Source organism: Paroedura picta, chromosome 13 (genome assembly GCF_049243985.1).
Source record: "Paroedura picta isolate Pp20150507F chromosome 13, Ppicta_v3.0, whole genome shotgun sequence".
NCBI lineage: Eukaryota > Metazoa > Chordata > Lepidosauria > Squamata > Gekkonidae > Paroedura > Paroedura picta.
The window spans coordinates 19,384,255-19,411,132 of NC_135381.1; the positions used below are offsets into that span (position 1 = coordinate 19,384,255).

Genomic DNA, 26,878 nt, shown 5'->3' on the forward strand with positions numbered 1-26,878 from the left:
GCTCTGTACTTTCAGGAGTGAGGGGGGATGCCTGGCAAAGGAAGAGGTTCAGGTTGTGAGGGTGTCGAGTAGCACCTCCTTGTGAAGAAGAGCGGGGGGGGGGGATACATCGCAAGGGCCCCCCCAAAGGGCTTCCTTGCATCCCCCGCTTATTTGGCTCCAGGGCAACATCTGCATTGGGCCGGCTGGAGCGCACAACAGATCGATCTTCCCAGGTCTCTCTTCTCCGCTTCCTACCCTGGTGAACGGGGGGGGGGGGGGCGATTCAAGAGTCACGTGTAGGGGGAAGAGGCTTGGGTGCAATTCCTGGCGTGGTGGGTGATGGCGACCGGTGGCTCCCGGAGGATCTTCGGGCGAAGAGGCTATTGCAAAGGGTCAGACAGGAACTGGCGGGAGGGACTCTCTGCGTAGGAAGAGCGAAGCTCACCCGCGTGTGCTTGGCCCGGTCTAGGAAAAGCCAGTAGGGATTGGGGGCGAGGGTGCTGCGACGCGTGTACGTGTGAATGCGAGTGCAGATTCTACTGTATGATGCAGATTCGACTCGCTGACGGGGTGGGGGGTTGGAGCTAAGAATGAATCATTCTGGCGTCTATAGGGAGGGGAGGTAAGATGTGGGGCTGGAGGGAGGAGGGGGGTTTGGAAGCGATCCACGATGGGGCAGCCCCCCTCCCTGCAGAGGGAGGTGCCGCGGCGCCTTCCTAGGCGGGGGCGCTGCGAGGGGGCTTCTCCTTTCCTCCCTGCCGGGGGTCTTGGGGCGGCCCCTCTATCCCGCGCCGTCCGGGGGCGGTGCCCGTGCCCCGTGTCCGCCCCACCCGGCCGCGCGCTTGCTCGCTCGTTCTCTCCTTCCGTCGCTTCGGCTGCGGAGACAGACCCTCCGGCGCGCCCCACATCGGTGGGTAGACAGGTGAGGGACGGCGGTCCCGGGAGGGCGCACGTTTTCGGGGGGACTAGGGGACACGAGCGCCTTTCCGCCCTGGAATTCTCCCCCGGATTGAAGAGAAGACCTAGGGGGAGGGGAGTGGGTGCCCCCCCCACTCATGCCCCCTGGCCCCACTTCCCCTCCCCCACCCACCCGGTGGTGCTCCGGATCCTTGATCCGCGGTCCGCGTTTTGCACCTCTCCTTTCCGATCCCTCACCCCTAGACTCCATACCGGGTTTTGCAGGTAGCAGAGGCGCCGAGGCGAGTCTCGCGAGCCCAGGCGCCTGCATAGCCAATGGCAGAGCTGGTCCCAGCCTCTTGTAGCCAATCGCCGTGCTGCCCTTGCTCGGCTGCAGCCAATGGACACCTTCCCTGACCTCCCCCCTTGCTCGGGCTGCGGCGGGCTGAGAGCTCTGAGCGGCGCCTCCATTTAAAGGGGCCGCCGCCGAGTCGCGACCCGAGCCAAACCCCGGGTGGGCGCCGCGCTGAGCCGGGTGGGTGGCGGGGACCTGGAAAGGAGGGGCGCGTGGGGGGGGGGGGGCGGGGAGGCGTTCAGCGGTGGCGCCTCGCGCGGAGGGGGAGGGGCGGCGAGGCAGGTGAGGGCCGGGCGGGGCTGCGGGCTCGGGGGGGGCATCGTGGGTTGGGCGGGGGAGGGGCGGGGAAGGCAGCCCCAGACCGAGAAGTAGGGGGTGGAGCCTGGTTGCGGAGGTGGGGCTGGTGGGCGGGGCCTGTTGGGGGGATTGGACTGCACCGTCGGAGGGAAGGATCCTGCAGGCACTTGGTGCGAAGAGGGCGGAGCTGGGCGACGGTCCAGGGCTGGGGTCCTAGTGGGCTGGTCCAGGGCTGGTCCGGCAGGCGCTTGCCGGGAGTTGGGAGGTGCTCTTGGTCTGGGTCAAGGCTCGCTGGCGCCGATGCAGCGAGATCCTGCAGGTACTTGCTGTGGCGGGGGCGGAGCTCCCGAGCTGAGCCAGTCCGAGACTCGCCTGTTGGCTTGGCAGGGCGGGAGCATGAGCAGGGAGGAGTAATCCTGCAGATACTTGCTGTGAAGGCGGGGTTGCCTGGGTGGGTGGGAGATGGATCCCTGGGGAGCCGGGCCTTCTCCGGGCTTACACAGGAAGGAGAGCAGATGAGAGAGATGTCTGCAATGATGTGATGGGGTTTGCCGAAAGCAAAGAGGCTAAATGTTTGGAAGGCGGGAGGGGGAACGGTTTGCAACGGGATAGATTTGGGCCAGGAACGTGCTGGGGATGGATTCTGCAGCCACTCACTCAAGAAACAGGAACTAATGAGAGAGGACAGTCTGGGCTGTCATTGTCTGTGGCAAGAAGTGAAGTTTGCAGTGATAGCCTTAAATCCAGAGTATCTCAAGGAAGGATGCATATACTTTCAGAAAGGCTTGGGCAATACATTCAAGAGGAGAGCATGGGGCTCCTGCAGTGTGATCTGGATTGCACCAGGGAATAATCCTGAAGAGAAGGTTTCTCAGCGTCAAGTCACTACTTGGAGAGAGTGACCTACAGTAGACAAACTAGTTTTAGAGTTCTGTAAGGAGGGCATCCAGGGGCTTGCCAATAGGAGGGGGAAATGGCCTGTGCTAGGAGACCGAGAAATATTTAAGGCAATCCTGAATTTTAGCCCCACGGATAAAGTTTGGTATCAATTCCACCTGCTCCCATGTCAGTCCATGGAGGGCTCTATGGATCTGATCGTTGTTTTATAAATGGATACCCTGATGTCATCTATTTTCTAAATTTCCTCCATTCCCAGTTATAGCGGCATTGCATTTCAGGTGCAGTTTGGTAGTGCTGCCCTTTGCTTTGTTCAACAGGTTGCCATTGGTTGTCCTCAAGATGTATATATAAAATTGGGATACCGAGAAAATGTCAAGGAATCTACCTCTTTACACTGGAAAATGTTCTCCCTCCATGTAATATTAATTATGGACTACTGCTGTGCAATCCTGTGTAAACGTACTCCAGTGTAATCTCATTAAAATGAATAGACCGAGTAAGCCACCATTGGATTGTACCGGTGTTAGTGGGTCTGCTGTACTGGAGTTGTGCAGGACCAAACAAGGACAAGAGGGCTTCTCTAGAATGAAGAAGCCAAGAGAGCTTCTCTAGAATGTGTTGCCAGATGAGGAGGAGGAGGGAAGACATGGTCATTAGGGAGGCAGGGAGAGACAGGAGTTTCCTGTTGTCTGCCACAGGAGGGGGAGGAAGTGTTTTGCAGATGCAGCAGGTAATCTGTTCCTGCAGTAAAGGGAGGGGGGCTTTGACATGGTGCACTTAACATACATTGAAGCATGTTTCCCAGAACTGTAGAATCTTTTCCCAAAAGATTTTTATACTGTAAGCATCAGATGAAAATCTGATAATTGCAATATATTTGTATATCCCTTTAACTGCTGGTTTCTAGCATTTTGCCCTGCATTCTGTGCTGCTTCTACAAGGGGCCTCTTTACACATTCAAAGACCCCAAAATGAGAGATTCCCTTGGGCCCAACTCCACCCACTTTCTTTTGTTTAAGTAGCTTAACTTAGTTCCCCAAGTCATTTAGGTAGCATAACTCCTCCCCTCCCCCAAGTTGGCATGTCCTTAATTCTGCATTTCATAATCCAGTAGAAGTGAAGGTTCTGTGGCCTTTGGAAGAGTGGTCCCTAGGACTGGGAAGAGCCCTGGGTTATTGCCCAGAGTCAGGTGTGCTGTTAGAGGTTTGGAGTTGGCAGTACTGCCCAGATCTTCATATCCCACTTGTCCCAAGAAAGTGCTATATTTGTGTTCCAAGGAAGTGCAAACAGAATTATTCACTTGCAAAGGTTCATTAAGACAAAGGTTGACCAGAAAGCAGGTAGCCCAATGAAATGTTAGTCAAACTATTAATATCATGATAGTTGTCCATGTTCTGCACAAGATGGGACAAGTGTCCCCTACATCTCGGTCAACACAAGATCTGAACTTGTGGTCCTTTTAGCCTTCCTCACTTTCCCTTCAACATTATTCAGATTAGACTAAGGTGAAATGGAAAGCTGTAATCTTTCCTATTGGATGCAAAAGTAGTTTGCTGAACAGGCTCTCTTGTCTCAAGAACCGCTTGGGCCTTTAGTGCCCCATGCTAATTCAGGGGCCGCTTGTTAATTGCCAAAGTCTCAGGAATATGTTATAAAATCACTGCTGTCTTGCATATTTCAGATATACACATTTGCGGTTTTGCCAACTTCCAATGGCTCAGGGCTAACAGCAGCCCTTGCAAGCAGTCCGAATGATTGTTAAAAGTTTCCTGGGGTAGTCAAACTGCGGCCCTCCAGATGTCCATGGACTACAATTCCCAGAAGCCCCTGCCAGCATTCGCTCAGGAATATGTTATAAAATCACTGCTGTCTTGCATATTTCAGATATACACATTTGGGGTTTTGCCAACTTCCAATGGCTCAGGGCTAACAGCAGCCCTTGCAAGCAGTCCGAATGATTGTTAAAAGTTTCCTGGGGTAGTCAAACTGCGGCCCTCCAGATGTCCATGGACTACAATTCCCAGAAGCTCCTGCCAGCATTCGCTGGCAGGGGCTTCTGGGAATTGTAGTCCATGGACATCTGGAGGGCCGCAGTTTGACTACCCCTTGTTAAAACGATCTTTTAACAGGCCACGCATTGTGTTCCTGGCCATCAAAGTGTGGAAGGGTGGGTTGCATCACTTCTGAGAGATACTTTGGCTTGGTCTGCTTTGGACTTTGAAAGGAAATGGCCCATTTTGAGAGCATTGGTCGCTGGGTGGAGAAGGGTTCACTAACATGCTCTTTTGTGTTGGCTGTATGGATAGTGGTGGAACCTAATAATGGAAGCTTCTTCAAAGGGCCTTATGTATCCATCATTTCACCCTGTCCATTGCCTTTATAAGAATAATTATGCCATAGCTAGATCAGATGAACTTTCACAGCATTTTCAGGATGAAAAAGGGCACATTCTTCTTTCTCAGTATGCCTCTGCCTTGGTATCTTTGTGGTTGGATTTTTTTAAAAATTAAACCATGTAATTTTTTTTTTAAACCTGGTTCAATATGGGATGGAGATACAGGGGGAAGGGCTCCCAGTACTCTCAGAGGAACATCTTGACCTCTGAAGCTACTTCCTTGGAACTGGTTTCAGGTTGTAAAAATGATATCCAACTCTTTCCTGTCTTCCTTTGATTAGGAGTTCTATTCCAGTTGCAGGTCAAAGTGATAGATTTTATGAATGACCTCCATCTGTGGATTTAATTTGGATTCAGGTTGACTCCCTGATTCTAGCAGGTGATTTCCTCTGGGTTCATGTTTTCTCAGAGGAGTGATATAGTCCTTGAATGAGTTATACATGCCAATGTTATGTCCTGTTTCTGTTTCTTAGTTACTGGCTCTTTCTGAATGGATCCCAATGAATTTCCTGGCTCCTTGGGGCCACTTTCTCTGCCTGATAAGCCACTAATAGGTGACCTCCCTGCAGACATGGAGTTTGGAGAGGATCTGCTAGCTTCCCAGACAGCCTCTGTCTCACAAGCCTCTGCCCTTCAGTCCCAAGAGATGGAGTGGGAAGGGCCCAAACAAGAAACCTCAGACAGTGACTTGGGCCTGGGCTTAGTGAAAGCAGATGGCTTGGCAGACCTAAGTAAGCCCAATAGCCTGGGACTTGATAAATCTGATCCTTTGGCTATCTTAGAGAAGCCTGGCATCATAGATAGCTTGAGCAACGAGGTTAAGTCAGAGGACCTGGACAACTCTGTAGATCCAGAAGATGAGACTGGGGACCCTTCTGTACCAGGGACGGAAGCCCTGGTGCCAGAAACTTGGAAAGAAGAAGTCGTGTGTAAAACTGAGCCTGAAGATCTAAAAGAAGAGGGTCTGGAGGGTGCAGTTTCCCGCCCCGAGAACCATGCCATGGAATCCCCTGACGTTGTGGAGGTGAGCAACACCCTGCCTTCAGAAGAACGAACAGCCTCACCCGTCGGCTCACCAGGAAACCAACGGCTGGCTAAGAAAGCCCGGTTAAAAGCCCCAAGGAAAAGCTCCCCATTGTGGAAAGATGAGGCATCCACAGAGGAGAAGGAGTCAGCCCTCAATAGTACGCCTGAGCTGGCTCCTGAGCTGGTGGGAGAGAGCCCAGCTGAAACAGAAATGGAAAGCAGTCCTGGCCAGAAAGACCCTACCAAGCCCCAAACAGAAGAGGCAGCACAGTCTCCATCCCTTCCAGGTGGGTATGAACAGCAGGGGCTGTCTAGAGCATGGCCCCTCTTCTTCTTTTTCACTTCTCCTGTGGTGGCAAACTGGGGGAAGGTGAAAGTGGAGGATGCCACTTGTTTTTCTTTTGGAAAAGACTCTTTGCAGCTCCCTTGTCCACAGTCCTGACAAGCCTTTGCTGGCCAAGTAGCTTGTTAAGAATCCAGCCACTCTCCTTTCCCTCACAAGCCCTTTTCTCCCACTGCTGCTCCTCCTGCCGTAGTGGGAGACACCGCAAGGCTTTCGTGAGTGCAGTTATAAAGAAGTTTCCACTTCCCCCAAGTATTTCTGTGCCATTATCTTCAGCAGCCCCCCCCCAGTTTATCCCTTGATGTCATGATTGTTCTGAGCCACAGCCCTGGCTGCTTAGTTCTTCTAGAGCCTCACAAATGGCTTTTGGGTCTCTTTTGTGCTTCTCTTGCAGGGGAAGATGCTGTTGCAAAGGGAAGTGAGCAGCCGGTTGAAAAGGTAAGGAAGAGGCACAGGTGATTGCTAGTCCCTCTGCTAAGACTCTTTACTCTTCCCTCAATTCCTTGCCTATGTGCTGTTCTCTTAGAAAAGCCAGGCATTCTGTCTGCCATACTTTTTCATCATAAATCATCTGCACTGCTTCTCCTCTTTTTCCTTCCCTCCCCATGCTTTAGATCAAGGGTAGTCAAACTGCAGCCCTCCAGATATCCATGGACGTTTGCTGTCAGGGGCTCATGGGAATTGTAGTCCATGGACATCTGGATGGCTGCAGTTTGACTACCCCTGCTTTAAATCATGAACTCGTGGGCTGGCTCTACCTTCTTTTTTTGTACAGTGCTGAGTATGCCTTGGTGCTCTGTAAATACTTGTGGTTTTAGGGTTTCTCTAGGCCAGGTGCCTTTGACTAGTCTGAGGATTCATTGGTCTTTTCCAGGAGCAGAAGAGGAGTGAGCGAGCCAGGAGGTCAGAGGCATCCCGACCTGAAACAGTAAACTCCTCTGAGAGCAGTAAGTTGCCCCTCAGCCAGCAGTCTTATAAGCAAGAAGTACAGACAGCTCACGGAGTCTGCAGACTGGTTTACCGGAAGAGCCGTAGCCTAAAGTTAGCATGTTTTTGCAGGTAGAGTGGAGAGCTATGGGTTCAGATCCCAGTCCCCTCAGATGATCTTGATTCGCTCACAATCTCTCCATCTAGTCTACTTCACAGGGCTGGTGTGAGGCTCAGTGATGGGGAGAGAACTGTGTATATGTTTCCAAACTTCTAAAGTGAAGTGGAACACAAGTATGATATGGTTTTATCGGCATACGAGGAATGTTGATATGCGGGGGAAGGTGGGAGCTTCTTCACTGGAGGATTTTTGTAAAGCATCTATCCAAGACAGGTAAAGAAAAGACTATTTAGGTGGGAGTTGGTCGTGGTGATTCTTGAAGTCTTTTTCAGTCTTCAGGGTGACAGGTGTTCTGACCTCCTCTCTTTCCCGCCATTTTGTTTGTTTATTTCCTATATATATTTCTATACCACCCTCCCTTTCGGCTCAGGGCAGTTTACATATAACAAGTACATATCGCAAGAAGTACAAGATAATTCATAAATCCCAGTCAACGCTAGTAACAGTGATTTTAACTGGTAATAACGGTGTTTATAACCTCTAGTTAACTTGCTAACTACACAGCAGTGGCTCCATTGGAAGACCAGTGTGGGATTCAGTACGTGGATAGGGGTTTTCTGGGATGTGGTTGTTTTGGTCGGCCTCAACCAAATGCCTAGCGGAAGATTTCATTCTGTTTTCATTTAATTCTTCTTTGTTCACTCCATGAATATCCCACATCTCTCCTGTCATGGAACTGCAGGCAAGTGACCCGCTCCTACTTAGCTTCAGTGAGAGGCTGCATCTTGGGCCTTCTGCCCATGCCCCAGGGTCGCTCTGATCCCCATTTCTCCTGCTTCCTGCAGTCCCAGTCTCGGACGAGGATTCAGACGCCATGGTGGATGACCCCAACGACGAGGACTTTGTTCCTTTTCGCACTCGGCGCACCACCCGCATGTCTCTGCGCAACCAGATGGCCCAGCGGTCTGCCCGCTCAACAGTGACCAAGATGACTTGTGCCAACTGCCGGACGCCACTGCAGAAGGGCCAGACAGCATATCAGCGCAAGGGGCTCCCTCAGCTTTTCTGCTCCAGCACCTGCCTCACCACCTTTTCCAAGAGACCACTCAGCAAGAAGAGCTGCACCTTCTGCAAAAAGTGGGTGCTATTGCTGTATTCCCCATCCCACTTGCTGCACGTGGGCTCCCTGTTTCCTGCCTGCTGCTTTGGGTGCAGCAGGCCCTGGCCTTGCAAATACTCTGCCTCCCCTGCTTGCCATTTCTCTTGCTGTCTTTGCCCTCTGTGTTGCCTTTGGTTTGCTGGGATGGTCCAAGGTGTGGCTAGCCCTCTGTCTGATTGGTGCCATTCTGCCTGCAGGGAGATTTGGAACACCAAGGAGTCTGTTGTGGCCCAGGTTGGCTCGGGCAGCTCTTTCCACGAGTTCTGCACTTCTGTTTGCCTCTCGCTCTACGAAGCACAACAGCAGAGGCCAGCACCACAGACCGCAGAAGCCTCAGACACTGTCCGCTGCAGTGTGTGCTACAAAGCAGGAGAGGTGAGCGTGGCTTGTTTCCGAGGCATTGTTAGGGAAGGGAAGGCTTGGCTGGTAGGGGAACAAGAGTCTGCTTGAGTCTGGTGCTGCCCGTAGCTCGAGACCATCTTGTTGCAGCATCGGTCAGTGGCAGAGTCCATGCGCTGCATGCAGAAGACTGTGGGTTTATTCTTGGCATCTCCTGTTAAAGGTTCTCGGGTTAAGAGGACCGGGGAAAAGATTTCTTCCTGCTGGAGGCTCCTTGGGGCAAAGTTGCCTGCTGGCGTTAAAAGGACATTCTGTCAGGCAGATTTCCGATTTCAGACATGGAGTAGCATGCTGTGTAGCACATGGGATTCTGTTGGCGAGTTGAGCACACGAGCACCTGTAGGCAGCATCCTACTTTGTCAAGCATCCAAGCAAGTGGGGAGAAAGGAGCCTCGGGGGAATGGAGAGAAGAGTAGGTTCTAAGGGAGTTTTTACATGCCACGTAGATGGGAAGAATTGGATTAAGTTCAATTTCAAATTGATTCTAGTTCAAGGAACACGAGTCTCAGCTTTACTGACCACAGAGATCTGAAATGCAGTAGGTTCAAATGGCTTAGTGCCATAGCTGCTGGGTTCCAAATGTGGGATTTGAAGTTAATGCTGATTATCAAAAGTTCCTGTGCTGGGCGACAACCCTTACCTGGCCTCCTCCTATCCTGCTGTTTCACTTGGACATCCCTCCCAGCCTTTGTTGTTGTTGTTAGTTACGAAGTCGTGTCCACCCTATCGCGACCCCGTGGACAATGATCCTCCAGGCCTTCCTGTCCTCTACCATTCCCCGGAGTCCATTTAAGTTTGCACCGACTGCTTCAGTGACTCCATCCAGCCCCCTCATTCTCTGTCGTCCCCTTCTTCAATTGCTCCCAGCATTAGGCTCTTCCTTCTCATGAGGTGGCCAAAGTATTTGAGTTTCATCTTCAGGATCTGGCCTTCTAAAGAGCAGTCAGGGCTGATCTCCTCTAGGACTGACCGGTTTGTTCGCCTTGCAGTCCAGGGGACTGGCAAGAGTCTTCTCCAGCACCAGAGTTCAAGCACCAGAGTTTTCCAGCTGTCGTACCTAGTATGCTTACCCTTCAGATGATGGGGACCTTTGCTGATGACCCCTCTGTTTTTGAATGACTTGTGTCTTGTCTGCAGATTCAGCACGAGGTCAGCAACGGGAACGTGGTGCACCGGATCTGCAGCGACGCTTGCTTCACCAAGTTTCGTGCCACCAAGGGCCTGAAAACTAACTGCTGCGACAACTGTGGCCTCTACCTTTACAACAAGGGGCTGCCGCTGGAGTACCTCTTCCACGAGGGACAGCAGAAGCGCTTCTGTAATGCCACCTGCCTCAACAGCTACAAGAAGGTGAGACTGGGAGAGGCAGGGACGCACAGCATTCAAGATGAAAGTCGAGGGCTCTCTGAGCCAGCTTCCAGATCAGGGGTAGTCAAACTGCAGCCCTCCAGATGTCTATGGACTACAATTCCCATGAGCCCCTGCCAGCGAATGCTGGCAGGGGCTCATGGGAATTGTAGTCCATGGACATCTGGAGGGCCGCGGTTTGACTACCTCTGTTCCAGATGAACTGCACAGTGTTCCATGAGCCCTGGCCATCTCCTCATCATGTCATTTACTGCTGAGAGTTCTCATGACGTGCAGAACCACAGTGGCTGCACTATATTATTTCCTCCCATTTGGACTCCAGAGGAAAAGGCTCAAAAAGAATGCAAACTCCCTTCCCCCTTGTGACACATTTCCTTCTTTAATAATGCACAAGTGTCCTCCTAGGAAATGTTGTAGAAATGTCTTGGCTTGTCTCATAGTTCAGCCCTGTGTGGGAGCTGAAGATGTGGCAGGTTCAGAGCAAAAGAGATGGTGGAAAGAGGGCCCAGGTGACGTGGCTGGAAATGCCTGGCAGCCACTCTGCTCTTTTCTCTCGGCAGAAGAACACCCGGGTATATCCATGCATGTGGTGCAAGACGCTCTGCAAGAACTTCGACATGCTGTCCCACAAGGACCGAAATGGCAAGACGGGTCTCTTTTGTTCCATCTGCTGCACCACATCCTACAAAGTCAAGCAATCGGGCCTGACAGGTAAGAGGTAGCGGTCTCCCCTTATAGTTCTGTTGCCTGTGATAGATTTGTGTGGCAGGGGAAGAAGGTCTTGCACACAAGGAAGAAGAGCAGGAGGCCAATGGGCCATCACCTGTGCTAGAAGGGTCAGGCTGGGAGCTCTTTTACTAGAGCGGCTTGCTCCCTTCATTGGTAGTTGGGCCAGGATTCTGGCTATGTGATTCTGGCTTACCAGGATTGTTCACAAGGGGGCAAAGATCTGGAGGGCTGAGTTGTTAGGAGCTGCTGTCTTGGTGTTGGCCACAGTTTGCCCTGTTTGGCCACAGTTTGGGTGAGGACAAATTCCCAGCAGTCCTCTTTCTTTGTTATGTTAGGCTCATGTCAAGCCTGGGGGAGGGGTCCCACGTGTCCTCCCTCATCAGCCTGGCCCCTCTTCCTGCCTTTCCTTTCCCCAGGACCCGCTCGGCCTTGCAGCTTCTGCCGGAAGAACCTGTCTGAGCCCTGCTACTACAACAAGAATGAGCAGGTGGTGTACCAGTTCTGCAGCCCGAGCTGCTGGACCAAATTCCAGGTACATAAGGAGGCTCTGCCACTGTCACAGTGACGGGACCAAACCCAGGAACGTGGGTTTTCTGCATGGCTGCGATCTGGTGCACCCATCAGACTCCTGAAAGCCTCTGTTTTCATAATCTTAAAAAGAAAAAAAAAGGCTTCTAGCTCTTACTGTTTGCTGATAAAAGCTTTGGAAGGTGAAGGTTGTGTTTGCTAAAAACTAAGGCTTAAGAAGATGGGGAAAGGGAGGGGCTGCATCACTCTTCAAAGTTGCCCAGGCTCTCCCAGGGCCATATGAATCCCATCTCTTCTTGATCTGCATTCTTGCACTTAAAACAGAGCCGTGCCCTACTATACAATTCAGCTCTTCTTGTCTGCTGGCACTATTTGTTACTAAGAACACATAACCCTTAAGTCCTCAGTGTCAGGTTTTTCTATCTTCCTAGCCCTTTGCTGCCCTTTCGTCCCCTTGCCACATCTCCCTTTTTTAATCAGCCCTTCCTGTCCCTGCGTAAAGTTCCCTGCCCTCATCCTGCGCCAAGCCACGTTCTATGACCAAATCCTCTCCCTCAGAACTTCCAATGTTTGTGAATACTCTGACCTCCCAGCAGTTCAGCCAATGGCCAGAGGTGGGTTGGGGAAGGTGAGGCTCGCTTAGCTAATTCTTAGCTTATTATATATTTATATATGAATATATATGATGTCTGCTCTATCGTGAGGGTCATTGTCTCGAATAAACTGTTTCTACTTCTGCTGATGCCGAAGAGAGTTTGTGTCTGCTGTCCAATAAATCAGTCAAATAACATTTGTGTGATTTGCATAATTTATTCTACTCGCAGACTGTTGGTCTTTTACTTCCATTGCCCATGGCCAAAAACCCTGTTCCATCCCAGGAGCAGCTGCAGTAGCTGGACGTCCCCTGGGTGGGGTGCCTGCCGATTACCTTTCCCCTCCTCGTGGAATGGGATCCAGTCACCCCTCAGTGTTGGGGGAAGGGGATATAGGGGGGCTTGTGTCTGCAGCCAGTGGGCGTGGGCACGGGAGGCGGATGCAGGAAGGGAGTGTCAGGGTGGATCTCGGCCTGGTTGGTGGGAACAAATGTGTATGCTTTGGAGAGTGGGCAAGAACACTTGGGTGGTGTGAGTCTGGGAACTGGGGCACTCTGAGAGCAGATGGGAGGCTGGGCAGGACAGTCCAAGCTGGGCACAGTGGGCATAGGTGATCCTGTGCCCCTTCTGAATCTTTCTCCCCTTCCCCTTCCCTCAAAATGCAGCGCACCAGTCCAGAAGGTGGGATCCACTTGACCTGCCATTCCTGCCACAACCTCTTCACTGGGAAGCCTGAGATCCTGGACTGGCAGGTGAGGGGGTTGCAGACAGGAGGCAAAGGCATTGCCCTGGAGGGAGGGAGGAAGGAAGGAAGGAAGGGAACAGTTCCTGGGCTGTGCAGTTGATTGGAAAGTCCAGGAGGTAGCTTCCCCTCTAACCTGCTCTCTCTGAATGCAGAAGGGATGGGCAGGTTCTGTTCTGGAGAAGTGGGGGTGCCCAGGTCTGCCACCGGTCCTCAGACAGACAGTAAGAGACCAGTTGGCCCAGCAGGGCCCTGCAGCTTTGCAGCTGGAGACCCCTCCTGATGTGGTCAGCCGGCTGATCGTGCTCCCTACCTTCCCCTCCACCCCCGGCCCTGGCAGGACAAGGTCTACCAGTTCTGCTGTAGAGACTGCTGTGAGGACTTCAAGCGGCTGCGCGGGGTGGTGTCCCAGTGCGAATACTGCAAGCAGGAGAAGCTGCTGCATGAAAAGATCCGCTTCTCAGGGGTGGAGAAGAACTTTTGCAGCGAAGGTACCTGGGGGGAGCACAAGCCGGGCCTGGGCTGAACACAGGAGTCCTTTGGCAAAGAGGTGGAAGGGGCCCGGCAGCGGAGGGAAGTCGGGGGGGGGGGTGAAAGGAGGGAGAGGGGCTCTCCTGCTGGGGCCTGGCTGCCCAGAGAGTGCCGAAGGAGGCCACCTTGCACGGCTGCAGCCTGCCCCCAGCACCAGCTGGCCTTGCTGTGCCTTGCAGGTCCTTGCATGTGTGGGCTTGGGCCGAAGGTCACTTGGAGTAAACTCTGCTTAGAACCAGAGAGGTGAGCGATGGCGAGTCCCTCCCGGTTTAAGTCCCACCTTGGGGGCCAGTGCAGGATTGTTGCTTTCAGGCTGCCTCTGCATTGCTGTGCTCTGCTGTTCCTCAAAGCTGCTTGTCTCTGGGTTCCCTGCTATGGCGAGGGGGCCCACTGTGCCCCCCCGGGAAGGTTTCACCCATGTTGTTTCTCCGCAGGGTGTGTGCTTCTTTATAAACAGGATTTCACCAAGAATCTGGGCCTCTGCTGCATCACCTGCACCTACTGCTCCCAGACGTGCCAGCGAGCGGTCACCGAGCAGCTTGAGGGCAGCACCTGGGACTTTTGCAGTGAAGACTGCAAAAGCAAATACCTGCTGTGGTACTTCAAGGTGGGCAGATGGGGAGGGGTGCTCTCGGGCTCTCCTGCAATGTCCCCTTTGGTCTGGCTGGGTCTCTTGGGCACAGCCCTTGAGCACAGGGACTCTGGTCTCCTTCACTGGGGCCTTAGCTGACTGGAAATTAAAACCCCGTCTTGTGGGAAGTCAGATTGGATTCTGCAAGTCACGCACACAAAACAGTCAGACTCGTCAACCGCTTTTGACCTTGCTCAGAAGTGGTAGCAGTTTGCTGGAGGTGGTGCTAGGTCAGATAAGGTGGGGTGAGGGATGCAGAAGACTGGAGGGTTATGGGGAAGGCCACTCTTCCAGTCTGGGATGGATGGACTTAAACAACAGCAGCTGTACCTTTGGTAGTTCCTCTTCCCTTGATTTGCAAAGAAAGGCAGTATCCAAGGGGCCTGGGAGATCCCAAGCTCCTCTGACTGCCAGCCGTGCCCTGTGCCTGGCTGTGGACTTTGTGGCTGACTGACCGTTTGTCCCTCTTCTTGTGGCTTTCAGGCCGCTCGGTGCCACGCTTGCAAGCGCCAAGGGAAGCTGTTGGAAACCATCCACTGGCGAGGGCAAATCAAACACTTCTGCAACCAGCACTGCCTGCTGCGCTTTTACAACCAACAGAACCAACCTAACTTAGACACCCAGAAAGGGCCTGAGAGCCTGCTGAACAGTGAGTAGCGCAGTGCTTTGGCTCGTCCGGAGCGGCAGGGAGCTTGACTGCAAGGGGGCCTGCTAGAGCTGCTAGGGACTGATTCTGCACTGGCCCCTGCGGGTGGGGTGGATGGGACCGCTCAGGGTTGCCCCCCGCCTCTCCCTGCCTCCCTCCCTCCATTGCTAACCTCTCTGGTTCTATGACACGCAGGGCCAGCCAGCCAGCCAGCCAGGAGGAGCCGGTACCAGCGCTGCCTGTAACTCCCGTTCTTAACAGGGAGGCTCCGATATGGCTCCTATGGGTGGCTCCGTTCTCCAGCGGAGAGTTCTGTGTGGAGGGCCAGGCTTGGCCTGGAGTGCCAGGGCCAGCTGTCACCCTCCTGTTACTCTCCCCAGAATCAAAAAGCTAAGCAGTATTGGGCCAGGTCAGTTCTGGAATGGGAGACCCAGAGGCACCTAGGAGAGGGATGATGCTCTTGCAGTAGACAAGGCCTGTTGTGCTGGAGAGGGCATCTAGGGCCTGAGGCACGTGCTGATGGCCCAGGTGCTGCCACAGAGTCTGGTGGGTACCGGTGCCCCATGCTGGGAAATGGACAAGAAAGCAACGCACCAGAATCACTTGGGTGCATCCTGTTCAGAAGAGGCCTTGTTTGCTGTGCTGGGAATAGTCCATGTCTCCCCCTCCCCCGGGCAGCACCAATTGGCACACTGTGTGTGTGGCACCCTCAGTTCTTTATCAGCTAGACAGGACTTGGTGTGCATAAAAATCAAGATCTTTGCCATAGTGAAAAAGTTGAATGCTTTGTCTACAGTTAGTTAGGTAGGCAATTTCCGGGAATTTCTTCCTTCCTTGTCTTTTAAGGAAAGTTTTGTTCTTTGAATACTGAATCCACCATTTATACCTTTTTTTTTTTTGAGCTTGTGCAAAGACAGCAGGGCTAGACCCAGTCCTGACTGAAGAGGCTTCAAGAGTGTAAAGTGGGTCACGCTGAGTGAGCCCCAGGCAGTGGCTGGGTGAGGCACCGATGCCTTCAGCTCTTGCGTCTGTCTTGACTTAGACCACCCTGTTATCTTTTTTTTTGTTTTCTTCTCTTTCTCTCTGGCCCCCACTTCCAACCAGGATAAGGTGAGCAGCTATGGGCTTCCCCACTTGAAATGTTGAGGATGGATGAGAAGAGGTTCAGTAGACAGGAGGGGCTCCTTTTGCCTGTTCCCCCACACTGCAAAATCAGGATTGTGAATCTGCTCCCGAGCCCTGCTAAACACCTTGCCTAGGTTTCTCCACACCCAGGTCAGGCATTAACTCTGGGATGGGCTGGCACATACACAGCTCCCCTCCCCCTTCAGAGGTCAGGGACATGGCCACAGCTCCATTGTCCTGTTAGCAAATGAAAGCTCTTCTGTAGGGTTTCCTGCCTTCCAGACTTGGGCAGGTCGCAACCGATGAAAAAACCCCTTATCTCTGAAATGTTTCCCTTTAGGTCAGACCCCTGAGCCAAAACAGCCCTCTTCCACCCCAGCAAAAGCAGAGACCCACACGGTGAGTGGGTGGGTGGGAGGTTCAGAGGGTGCAGCTACCTGCTCACCTGCTTCATGGTGGGAGGTAGCTGACAGTTTGATCCAGGCTCTGAGCCTGATGGGAGGAGGATGGAAAGAGCCTGCCTTCATTTGCAGTTTGCAAGTGCCATGCCCAGCCATACGTGGGCACAGCTTCTGGAAGAGGAGGCTGGGATCGCGCTCTGCATGGACTGCTGATGCTTGTTCTGTCTGGATCCATGCCTTTGCAGGTGCCTGCAAAAAACACTTCTGCCCCAGCAGCACCGGCTGCCCCACTGCCATCACAGCTGATCACACCACGGAAGAACAAAGCTGCCATGTGCAAGCCTCTCATGCAGAACCGGGGGGTGTCCTGCAAGGTAGAAATGAAGTCCAAGGGCTGTCAGACAGGTGAGAAAGGGCAAGGGGAGGTCAGCTGGGCTTCCCAGGAGCTTTGACCTCTGCTCTGTGGGGAGATGTGGCCCTGCAGAGGAGTCTTCAGCAGCGGCTGGCTTTCTTGAGCCCCCTGGCTCTACATTTGCACATACCAGCTCTCCTTTATTTTTGCTCTCTGCTTGCGGTACAGTTAATTGGGTTGACATAAGGTAGTTCAGAGGCTGGAGTAGATGGAAAGGACTTAATATCATACATTCAGTCTGACCACCTTCTCACGAATTCTCAAGAGCAAAATCTCATTTTGCTTGGGAAAGCCATGAATGCAATACAGTTAAGCCTCACCTGGACTACCATGTTAAATTCTGGGCAGTGCATTTAAGATGGATGTAGGCAAACTGGAAAAGGGCAACATAGATTTGTTCAGGGATTTTGAAAATATGTCCAGGAGAAAAGGTTGCAGGAGCTAAGTATGCTTTTTGTCTAGAATGCACTGTTCTGATAGCCAAAGGGCTGTCACATAGAGGAGGACAAAGGGATGTGGCAAGGGATGAACTAGGTTTAAGCCACAGCGGTGTAGATTTCCCTTAAACATTAGGAAGAACTTCCTGCTTGTAAACCAATTTTGCAGTGAAGCTGTTACTGAAGACCTGGGGGACAGATGTTCCTCCCCCAGGGGTTTTCAAGCAAAGATTTAATTCACTACAATGACCAGGGACTAAATGGCTGCAAGGTGCCTCCAAATTCTTCACAAGGAAAAGAATCCCCCTCAGCTGTCGGGAAGGCTAATAGTTTGCCATTTGATCCTGACAGAGGCTGATTGGAAGCCCCAGGTCATTGTGCTGCCCATCCCCGTGCCGATCTTTGTGCCTGTGCCTATGAACATGTACTGCCAGAAAATACCTGTGCCTTTCTCCATGCCTGTCCCGGTAAGCATGAACCTGACCTTCTCCTGCTCTGTGTGGACCATTTTTTCCTGATCCCCTGCCCTGTTGATGTGTTTTCCTTCTTTTGAAGGTGCCTGTGCCAATGTTCCTGCCTACCACACTGGAGAGCACGGAGAAGATTGTGGAGACTATAGAGGAACTGAAGGTGAAAATCCCATCCAACCCCCTGGAAGCTGACATTTTGGCCATGGCTGAGATGATAGCAGAGGCAGAGGAGTTGGACAAGGCCTCATCAGATCTTTGTGGTAGGTCCTGGGACAGTCTTGCTGATAACCATGGTTGCCTGAGCTTTCCCCACCCCCAAAATTCAAAAGGGAGAAAATGCACACTAGTTTTGCGCAGTGCTACCCCTGTTTAACCTAGATGTTAAAAACCTTGTACACAAGACAGCCTATGTGTTTAGCATGTGTTTACCTCTACTCTATGACATCTGGTTTGAAGAATTACAGGCAGTGATTTTCTGTAGGCTGCTATTGCTCAATGCGGCTGATTTAATATTTATTTATTAGATTTCTTAGCCATCACTCCCGATCTGGTGGCTTGCAGCAGCTTACAAAAGTGTTAAAACAGAAAGAGATAAAATACAATTTAAAAAAACCACCCCATACCAACCCTCACCAATCCAAACCAATCCTTCTTCCACCGGTTGCCATCTCCAGATTGTTGTCCCAGCAGGTGTTCGGGGGAGGGGCAAAATGTTCTGTTCCACCCGGCCTCAACCAAATGCCTGACGGAAAAGCTCCATTTTACAGGCGTGGAACTTTGACAGCTCTATTAGGGCCCTCCGCTCTCCTGGGAGCTCATTCCACCAAAAAGGCCCTGGCTCTGATTGAGGCCAGGCGATCATCGTGTGGGCCAGGAACATCCAGCCTGTTAGCATTTGTAGAGTGCAAGGCTCTGTGTGGGACATAGGGAGTTAGGTAATCTCTGAAGTACGCAGGGCCCAGACTGCGGATGGCCTTAAAGGTGAAAACCAAAACCTTGAGCCTGACCTGGTATTTAACTGGTAGCCAATGCAGCTGCCTCAGTGCAGGCTAGATATAGGTCCTGTATGGCAGGGGTAGTCAACATGTGGTCCTCCAGATGTCCATGGACTACAATTCCCATGAGCCCCTGCCAGCATTTGCTGGCAGGGTCTCATAGGAATTGTAGTCCATGAACATCTGGAGGACCACATGTTGACTACCCCTGCTCTAAGGTGCTCTGTTGAGGACCCTATCAGCTGCATTTTGCCCCAGCTTTAATTTCCAGGTCAGGGACAAGGGTAGGCCCATGTAGTGCAAGTTACAGAAGTCTATCTTAGAGGAGACTGTTGCAAGGATCACTGTGGCTTGATGTCCCTGGGACAGATACGGTGTTAGTAGCCATGCCTGGCTACTTTTCCCTTTGCTTTTCTATGACTGTTCTACCCAGTTATTTGAATGTATACTGGTAAATGCTTACTCACCCTAGGGAACTGCGGGGAGAGACTAAAATCCTTCTTTTGTTCTTGTTTGATAATTGCACAAGAGGCTGATGGTAAATCAAGCTTTTATTTCACTTTGATGGGAAATGGTCAGGTAGGAATCAGGTTTAGGATTTATGAGGTGAACTGGCAACAGGAATGAGGTATACAACTGAACACAAGATAATTTGTATACAAATAAATACCAGATAATTTGTTACAAACAAGTAACTATATTCAGACAGTCTTTAAAACTTAGGACAGAGATTCCATGGTAGTCTCCGCTTACATAAGCTTCTAGGTCTCACAGACATTAAAGTTGGTGAAGTCAGGAACATTCACACAAGTTCCAGTTATTTTCCTTATTCACTGTCTTAAGGATGGCCCCCATCTTCTAGGAGCTATTTCCCACAGACTTGATAAGACTACCCCCTTCACTAGGAGCTTTTGTTCAGTCTTGATAGGGTTGAGCTATATGTACCATTTCTCTAATGGGATAGTTCTTGATTCTTTCATAGTCTGCTTTGCTTTCTACCTGTTAACTGTCCACTGACATTCTCAAATGAAGAATTCCATTTGAATCCGTTAACTCATGGTTTTCAGACTGGGTTACGGCATTAACCATTTACTGACTGTCCATCTGCAAATGACCTGTAGAGAGGAGCAAGTATTTCAGTAAAGGATTTTCCTCCCTTACTCCTAATACATTCATGCTGGACCTTGGAAATTGTCTTTTCCATGTTTGCAGGGTAAACTTTTCACTCATTATAGCTCTGTGGTCTGGTGGGCAGAAACCATTCACCTGGGGTATATCTCTCTGACCTCTTGTCCTTGAGGACACTTCCAAAGACACTACTAAGGGGCAGCTGCCTGACCTACTTATCTGTTTGCAGACCTGGTGAGCAACCAGAGTGCCGAGGGCCTTTTGGAGGACTGTGACCTGTTTGGGCCCGCTAGAGATGACGTGTTGGCCATGGCAGTCAAGATGGCAAATGTGCTAGATGAGCCGGGTCAGGATTTGGAAGCTGACTTCCCCAAAAGTAAGAGTAACAGCAGCCTGGGGCTCTTGGGCTTGAGGGTGTGGAGCACCAGCCTCTCCCGAAGAGAGGAAGCATAGAGAGGGTAATTCATGAGCCCTGGCTAGCAGCCTTCCACCTCAGGAAGAGTAGCTGGCTTTGCCTCTAAAGTCTTCTGCAGAAGGTGGGCATATAATTGTGACCTGCAGAGCCCACAAGAGGGAGGGAGAGAGGTCAGTGGCTGGCCAGTTGCTCTCTTTCCAGGTCTTTTGGGTTGGTGTGGGCAGAGTCAGTGCCCACCAGGGAAAGAGAATGGTGGATGCGTGTAATGGGCAGTGCTTCACTATACTCTGCATGTCATATTGGAGCTTCTAAGCCCAGGCCTTGAGGGCCACATGCATCTGAGTAACCTGTTATATCACTGACCCCTTTTCCTTGTTCCCCACCAGACCCTTTGGACATTAATCCCAGTGTGGATTTCCTCTTTGACTGTGGCCTTGTGGGCCCAGAGGACGTTTCCGCTGACCAAGATTTGCCTCGTGCCATCCGTAAGGTGAGTTCGGGCCCCCTCATTCAAAAACCTGGTCACCCAGCTGCTGAGGAAATAGCATTGTTAAGCTGTGTTATTTAATAATATCCCACCTTTCAATTCAGAAAGGGCCCTCTAGGTTAGTTTAAACAGGCACCTCGTTGCAATAAAACAAAGAAGATTTAAGAAGCGTGTTCTTTTCCAGCCTCATTCAAAATAACATGCATTAAAAACCCAAAGCCTGCCTCTAAGAACAGACCATAAATACTCTTTGGTAGCTGGTAAATGCTCTCCTCAAGTGCATGGTAGAAAGACAAAGAAGGCTGAGGAATTCTGCAGCTGCGGTACCAGTATAGAACTTCCCCTTCTCTCCTGTAGCTATTGAGTGTAATTTGAACTGGGGGTGCAGACAAGGACCTCTGTTGATGACCTGGGTGCCTGGGCCAGCCGCTGGGGGAGGAGCAATCCTCAAGCTCCTGTGGGCCTCCCAACGTTAATAGCTTCAAAGGCTACAACTGGCCATTTGCATTGAGACACAACATAAGCAACCAGCTTAATCTAAACAAAACGGGAGCAATATGTCCCCAGTGTTGTCAGTCTAGCGTTTGGGACATGTGGCTGCCTCCAGATACTTTTCACTGGCAGACCTTCCCTCATGGAGTGTGTTAGAATTATGCTTGAGTGCAGATCGCTAGTAAAGATGGAACTCTGAAGCCACCCGCTGAATCATGAAGCAGCCAGCAGACAGTAAACCTAAGAGCAGGGGTAGTCAAACTGCGGCCCTCCAGATGTCCATGGACTACAATTCCCATGAGCCCCTGCCAGCAGTTGCTGGCAGGGGCTCATGGGAATTGTAGTCCATGGACATCTGGAGGGCCACAGTTTGACTACCCCTGCCTAAGAGGAACGACCACGGCATACTATCTAGGTGCCTATGATGACAAGGATGATGATGATTCTGGCCACAACCTTAATTTAAAAAAAATAGAATCATAAAATCATAGAATCATAGAGTTGGAAGGGGCCATAGAGGCCATCTAGTCCAACCCCCTGCTCTACGCAGGATCAGCCCTAAGCATCCTAAAGCATGCAAGAAAAGTGTGTATCCAACCTTTGTTTGAAGACTGCCAGTGAAATGCATGCGGAGTGCATGTGAAGGGGTCGAGGCTCAATGGTAGAGCACCAGCTTTCCGTGCAGCAAGGTCCAAGGTTCAGTCTCCAGCCCTAAGGATCAGGCAGCGGGTGAAATGAAATACCTAGACTTGACATCCTGGAGAGCCACTGCTAGGATAGGTGACACGGAGTTTGATAGATCAGTGGCCTGCCTGAGACTGCCTTCTGTCCCCACTGCAGGGCCAGAAGCGCCTCGTTCTCTCTGAGAGCTGCTCGCGGGACTCCATGAGCAGCCAGCCCAGCTGTATGGCACTCAACTATTCTTATGGCGTGAATGCCTGGAAGAGCTGGGTGCAAGCCAAGTACGCTGGAGGGGAAACGAGCAAAGGTGATGAGCTACGCTTTGGCCGTAAGTATGGGTTGAAGGAGACAATGGTTGCACGAGATTGTAATGACAGAGGGGGGCGGGTGCTGGGAGATTGACTTCTCCCTCTCAGCCTACGGTTGCCTGTTGCTGTTTCCACAGCCAAGCCCATGCGAATCAAAGAGGACATCCTGGCCTGCACGGCCGCAGAGCTTAATTATGGCTTGGCTCAGTTTGTCAAGGAAGTCACCCGGCCCAACGGCGAACGCTACGAGCCTGACAGCATCTATTACCTCTGCCTTGGCATACAGCAGGTAAGAAGGTCCTGGTCTCACACGTCCTCTCCCTTGTCCTGCACGTCAGCATCAAGTAAGGAAGAGATTTCTTTGCGGCTCTTCCCGTGGGCAAAAGGCTCCTCTGTAGCAGGGAGTACCACGTGCCAGGAGTCTGGCAATGACTCAATCTGCAGGTGTAGGGGGGAGGGGCTAAGTTTGCATTCCCCCTGCTTGATTCTGTACTTCTCCCCCACTCTTGCCACCAGTATCTGCTAGAGAACAATCGCATGGTCAACATCTTCACAGACCTCTACTACTTGACCTTCGTTCAGGAGCTCAACAAGACGCTCAGCGGCTGGCAGCCCACCACAATCCTGCCCAACAGTATGTCATTTGATGGGGCATATATGCCCGTTCTCTTCGGGCACGCTGGGATTCTCTGAGGGCCTTTCCCTGATGCTGGGAAAGGGTTAGCAGGCAGTCAGCTGGGCGCAAGCTTGGTCTGGAAGCCTCTAAATCAGGGGTAGTCAAAGTGAGGCCCTCCAGATGTCCATGGACTACAATTCCCATGAGCCCCTGCCAGCGGCAGGGGCTCATGGGAATTGTAGTCCATGGACATCTGGAGGGCCGCAGTTTGATTACCCCTGCTCTAAATCAACTTCTGTTCTGAGTGTCCACGTTCCCCTCCACGCACACAGCTGATCCTGTTTAGGATTAATCATTTTGTGCGGCATGCTTTCTGTTCCTACAGTCACACCCTTAGCCAATTTACACCCTTCTAAAGCCCCTTGAGAGCCTCTTGTGGCGCTGGCTGTTAAGGCAGCCAACATGCAGTCTGAAGCTCTGACTATGAGGTTGGGAGTTCGATCCCAGCAGCTGGCTCAAATTTTACTCAGCCTTCCATCCTTCCAAGGTCGGTAAAATGAGTACCCAGCTTGCTGGGAGGTAAAAAGGTAATGACTGGGGAAGAGAATGGCAAACCACCCCGTATTGAGTCTGCCATGAAAACACTAGAGGGCGTCACCCCAAGGGTCAGACATGACTCGGTGCTTGCACAGGGGATACCTTTACCTTTAAAGCCCCTTGAAGTCGGCGCACTGTTAATGTCAGGCTGTTTTCACTCCAGGATGAAGCCATGATAATCTGCATTTTTTAAACAGGTGGGACAGAGAGTGCCCAATAAGGCCTAAGGATGAGCTGTGCTTTAAATCTAGGCCCAAGTTCAATGAACAAGCTATTGAACTTCCACACTTGAATACAGCAAAGAAAATACAATTTTTATATGAGCCATAGAACCAGGATAAGAGGAGGAAGAAGAGTTGGTTCTTACATGCCACTTTTCTCTACCTGAAGGCGTTTCAGAGAGGCTTCCAATCGCCTTCCCTTTCCTCTCCCCACAACAGACACCCAGGGAGGGAGGTGAGGCTGATAAGCACCCTGATATTACTGCCCGGTCAGAACAGTTTTATCAGTGCCGTGGCGAGCCCAAGGTCACCCAGCTGGCTCCATGTGGGGGAGCGGGGAATCAAACCCAACTTGCCAGATTAGAAATCCACACTTCTAACCGCTACACCCAAGTTGGCTCTAAAACATTTAGGTTTGTTTTATTTGGGTTCCCCTTTCCTCGGACTGTTGAGAAAATGACCCACTGGCTTCTTCTTACCTGTTTCTGGCCACGCACATGTGCACACGCAGCCACAACCAAGCAGGTGAATTTCTTATAGCAAGGGCACGTTTACTGCATCGGATCCAAACAGGAAGGTGTGCCGTGGCCTCGCAAAGGATGCTGGCTTAGCTCTGAAGGGGGTGTTGCCATGGAGTTGGGATGGGCCATGTGTCAGAGGGACGGCCTGCTCCCACCCCTCCTAAGGGAGTTCTGCAGGCTGTCATTGGAGCTCTCTTCCTCTGTGCCTGGCTGTGCTCTGACAGAGGTGGTTTGGCCTGTATGTTTGCAGACACGGTCTTCTCGCGTGTGGAAGAGGAGCACCTCTGGGAGTGCAAGCAGCTGGGCGTCTACTCCCCGTTTGTGCTCCTCAATACCCTCATGTTCTTCAACACCAAGTTCTTTGGGCTGCAGACAGCCGAGGAGCACATGCAGCTCTCCTTCACCAACGTCGTCCGACAGTCGCGCAAGTGCACCACGGCACGGGGCACCACCAAGGTGGTGAGCATCCGCTACTATGCTCCTGTACGGCACCGGAAGGGGCGAGGTAGGGAGCGCTTCATGCCCGCGTGTGCTTTTCCTGCCCATCAGCTGCGGGGGCGGCCCCTGACCCGGCTGCCTCTCTCCTTGCAGACGGCGGCCTCGGCAAACGGAAGCGGGAGGAGGAAGCGCCCGTCTTGGAGCAGCGAGAAAACCGCATGAACCCGCTGCGTTGCCCTGTCAAGTTCTACGAGTTTTATCTCTCCAAATGGTGAGGAGCTCTGGCAGGGACCCCACCTGGTTGGCTGAGACCTTAGGACACGGGTAGTCCCATTTGCTGGCAGGGGCTCCTGGGACATCTGGAGGGCCGCACTTTGACTACCCCTGCCTTAGGAAGATGGTTGCCAGTGGGAGTGGCTGGAGCGGGGGCGCTGGAGGCAGTGTCATGACCAGTGTTGCTGACCACCCTCAAAGGGGCTGCAGGCAGGAAGAGTCCAAAAGGAAAACGTTCACAAAGATATTGATAGTTAAGGACATGAAATGTAAAAGGGGTCACTTGCGGGGCACAGTGGGTGCGGAATCCAGCTGTTTCCGGATCATGTTCAGAGTTTGCTCCTCTTGGCTTCTGCACAGTCGTGTGGAACTTTTTCCCTGGCTAGTAATTGCCTCCATAGGCTCGAGAACAGGGGTGACCAGTGGCTCTCCGGATGTCCATGGACTACGGTTACCATGAACCTTGAATGCTGGCAGGAGCTCATGGGAATTGTAGTCCGTGGACACCTGGAGAGCCACAGTTTGCCCCCCCCCCTGCTTTAAGGGGTGCAGAAAGATAAGGGGTGCAGAAATGGAAGCTTTGGCTAAGCTCCTGCCCCTGCCCGTCCCTGTTTCCCACCTGGGTGAGTCTTCTTGCTTGTTCTCTTTTTCCGGCCGCAGCCCCGAGAGCCTTCGAAACCGCAACGACGTGTTCTACCTGCAGCCGGAGCGATCGTGCATCGCCGAGTCACCGCTGTGGTACTCGGTCATCCCCATGGACAAAAACATGCTCGAGAGCATGCTGAACCGTATCCTGGCCGTGCGCGAGATCTACGAGGAGCACAGCCGTGGGGGCGGCGGCCTGGATGACGATATGGACTGAGCGGGTGGCAGCCTGTCCAGAGGGAGACTGTGGGGCCCAGTGCTGCTCCAGCCAGATGGTGGGGAATGGGGAGGTGTGGCTAGCTGCCCCTTCCCTGCCTGGGGTTACAGGCATGTAGGACTCTTTCACACGCCCCACTCCATGCTAGTGGCAACCTGCTCCCCCCCCCCCCCGAGGGGCCAGCGCCTCCCGCCCTTCCCCCTCTTCCCGTGCTGCCTAGGAGTGCCTGCCTGCCTGCCTGCCTGCCTGCTCCTTCCCCCCTGGCCAGGGTCTCCTTCTGGGGCACCAGGCTGGGAGAGGGCAGAGTAATGAATTGTTCCTTGGGGTCGAGGAGGACGTGGAGGGCATCCTGGCTGGTGTAGGGGCCTTGTTGGGTGGGCAGGAGCCTTCCTCTGAGTAGGGGGAGAGGGGCATTGGCTCCTTGTGTGCACATTCTCTTGCTTGGGGCTTTCTTCTCTGCCCTGGGTGGCAGCCCTCCCCCTCCCGACTGGATACTCTGCTGGGGGGAGCAGGCCCTAAATGACATCTGCCCTGCTTCCTCGAGGCACAGCTTGTCCACCGCCGCATGGGACAGCGGCTGCCCGGCATCCCTACTCCTTCCTTCTTTGTGTGTGTGTGTGTGTGTTGCGTTGAACTCTGAGCTATGGCTGGTGGTGGTGCCGTCTGTCGAGCCTGTATATATTGTTCTGGCCCAGCCCCTGTCTGTATCCTTGTCACGAGTGAGCCAGTTGCGGGTCTCATTGTAGTGATACCGGGGTGCTAGGACCCGCCCCGTGTCTCTCTGGAAACCATTCATTTCAAATAAAGGCACAAAACCTGCGTGCTGTCTTTGCCTCTCTTTTGGCAGTGAGGACAGGCTGCGGCTTCTCCTGGTCGGCTCCGCTTCCCTGCATCGGAGCCTGCGTACCAGCTGGCGTCCAAGACCGAGGCGAGGGGCCGGGGCTCAGTGCTAGAGCATCTGATTTGCACGTGGAAAGCCCCAGGTTTGATCCTTGGCATCTCCAGGTAGAGAAAGGCTTCAGTGATGTGAAAGACCTGAAACTCAGAGCACTTGCTTGCCAGAATATAGTCCCTGTATTCCAGTGCTGTGACAGACTCATGTGCAGAGGAGAGGCGAGTTCAGTCTCTGCCATAACTCTCCCCCCTTTGCTTCCCTGTTTGTAACTGGGGGACCCATGGAGGCGTTTCTGCCTGTTGCTTGGGTGTCTCTGTCTGTTCCTGACCACCAGGTGGCAGGAGGCTTTGCAGACCTCACCCTAGACCCAAACATGAGGCACACACCCAGCTCTCTCTGCTGCTGGCTTTCCTGCTTTTCCTTCCAAAGGACAAAAGGGACGGCTTCTACCACTCTTAAAAGGGGGGGATATGGAAAGTACCATTTGTTCTTATGTGCTCTGTTTAGCCATGAGACCAGCCCAGAATGTTCTGCT

At 52.4% G+C, this 26,878-nt stretch overlaps 1 protein-coding gene across 10 annotated transcripts; it reads left to right on the forward strand.

The window, feature by feature from the left end:
* Positions 1–192: 192 nt before the first annotated feature.
* Positions 193–26,267, forward strand: ZMYM3 (zinc finger MYM-type containing 3). Of its 10 annotated transcripts, none has more exons than XM_077308731.1 (25): positions 193–215; positions 5,300–6,139; positions 6,590–6,633; positions 7,070–7,142; positions 8,089–8,380; positions 8,600–8,777; positions 9,939–10,151; positions 10,730–10,880; positions 11,315–11,430; positions 12,685–12,771; positions 13,102–13,252; positions 13,727–13,899; positions 14,407–14,572; positions 16,035–16,093; positions 16,341–16,500; positions 17,296–17,411; positions 17,500–17,674; positions 19,767–19,913; positions 20,339–20,442; positions 21,772–21,940; positions 22,058–22,209; positions 22,437–22,554; positions 24,126–24,380; positions 24,467–24,584; positions 25,247–26,267. In XM_077308731.1, the coding sequence occupies exons 2-25, from the start codon at positions 5,317–5,319 to the stop codon at positions 25,446–25,448; spliced, it is 4,242 nt and encodes a 1,413-aa protein (XP_077164846.1). In that variant the 5' UTR covers positions 193–215; positions 5,300–5,316; the 3' UTR covers positions 25,449–26,267. The 10 variants fall into 10 exon arrangements, with proteins under 10 accessions (XP_077164846.1, XP_077164841.1, XP_077164847.1 ...); XM_077308726.1 differs by lacking the exon at positions 193–215 and adding an exon at positions 276–374; XM_077308732.1 differs by lacking the exon at positions 193–215 and adding an exon at positions 637–904 and having other exon boundaries at positions 24,126–24,334.
* Positions 26,268–26,878: the final 611 nt, after the last annotated feature.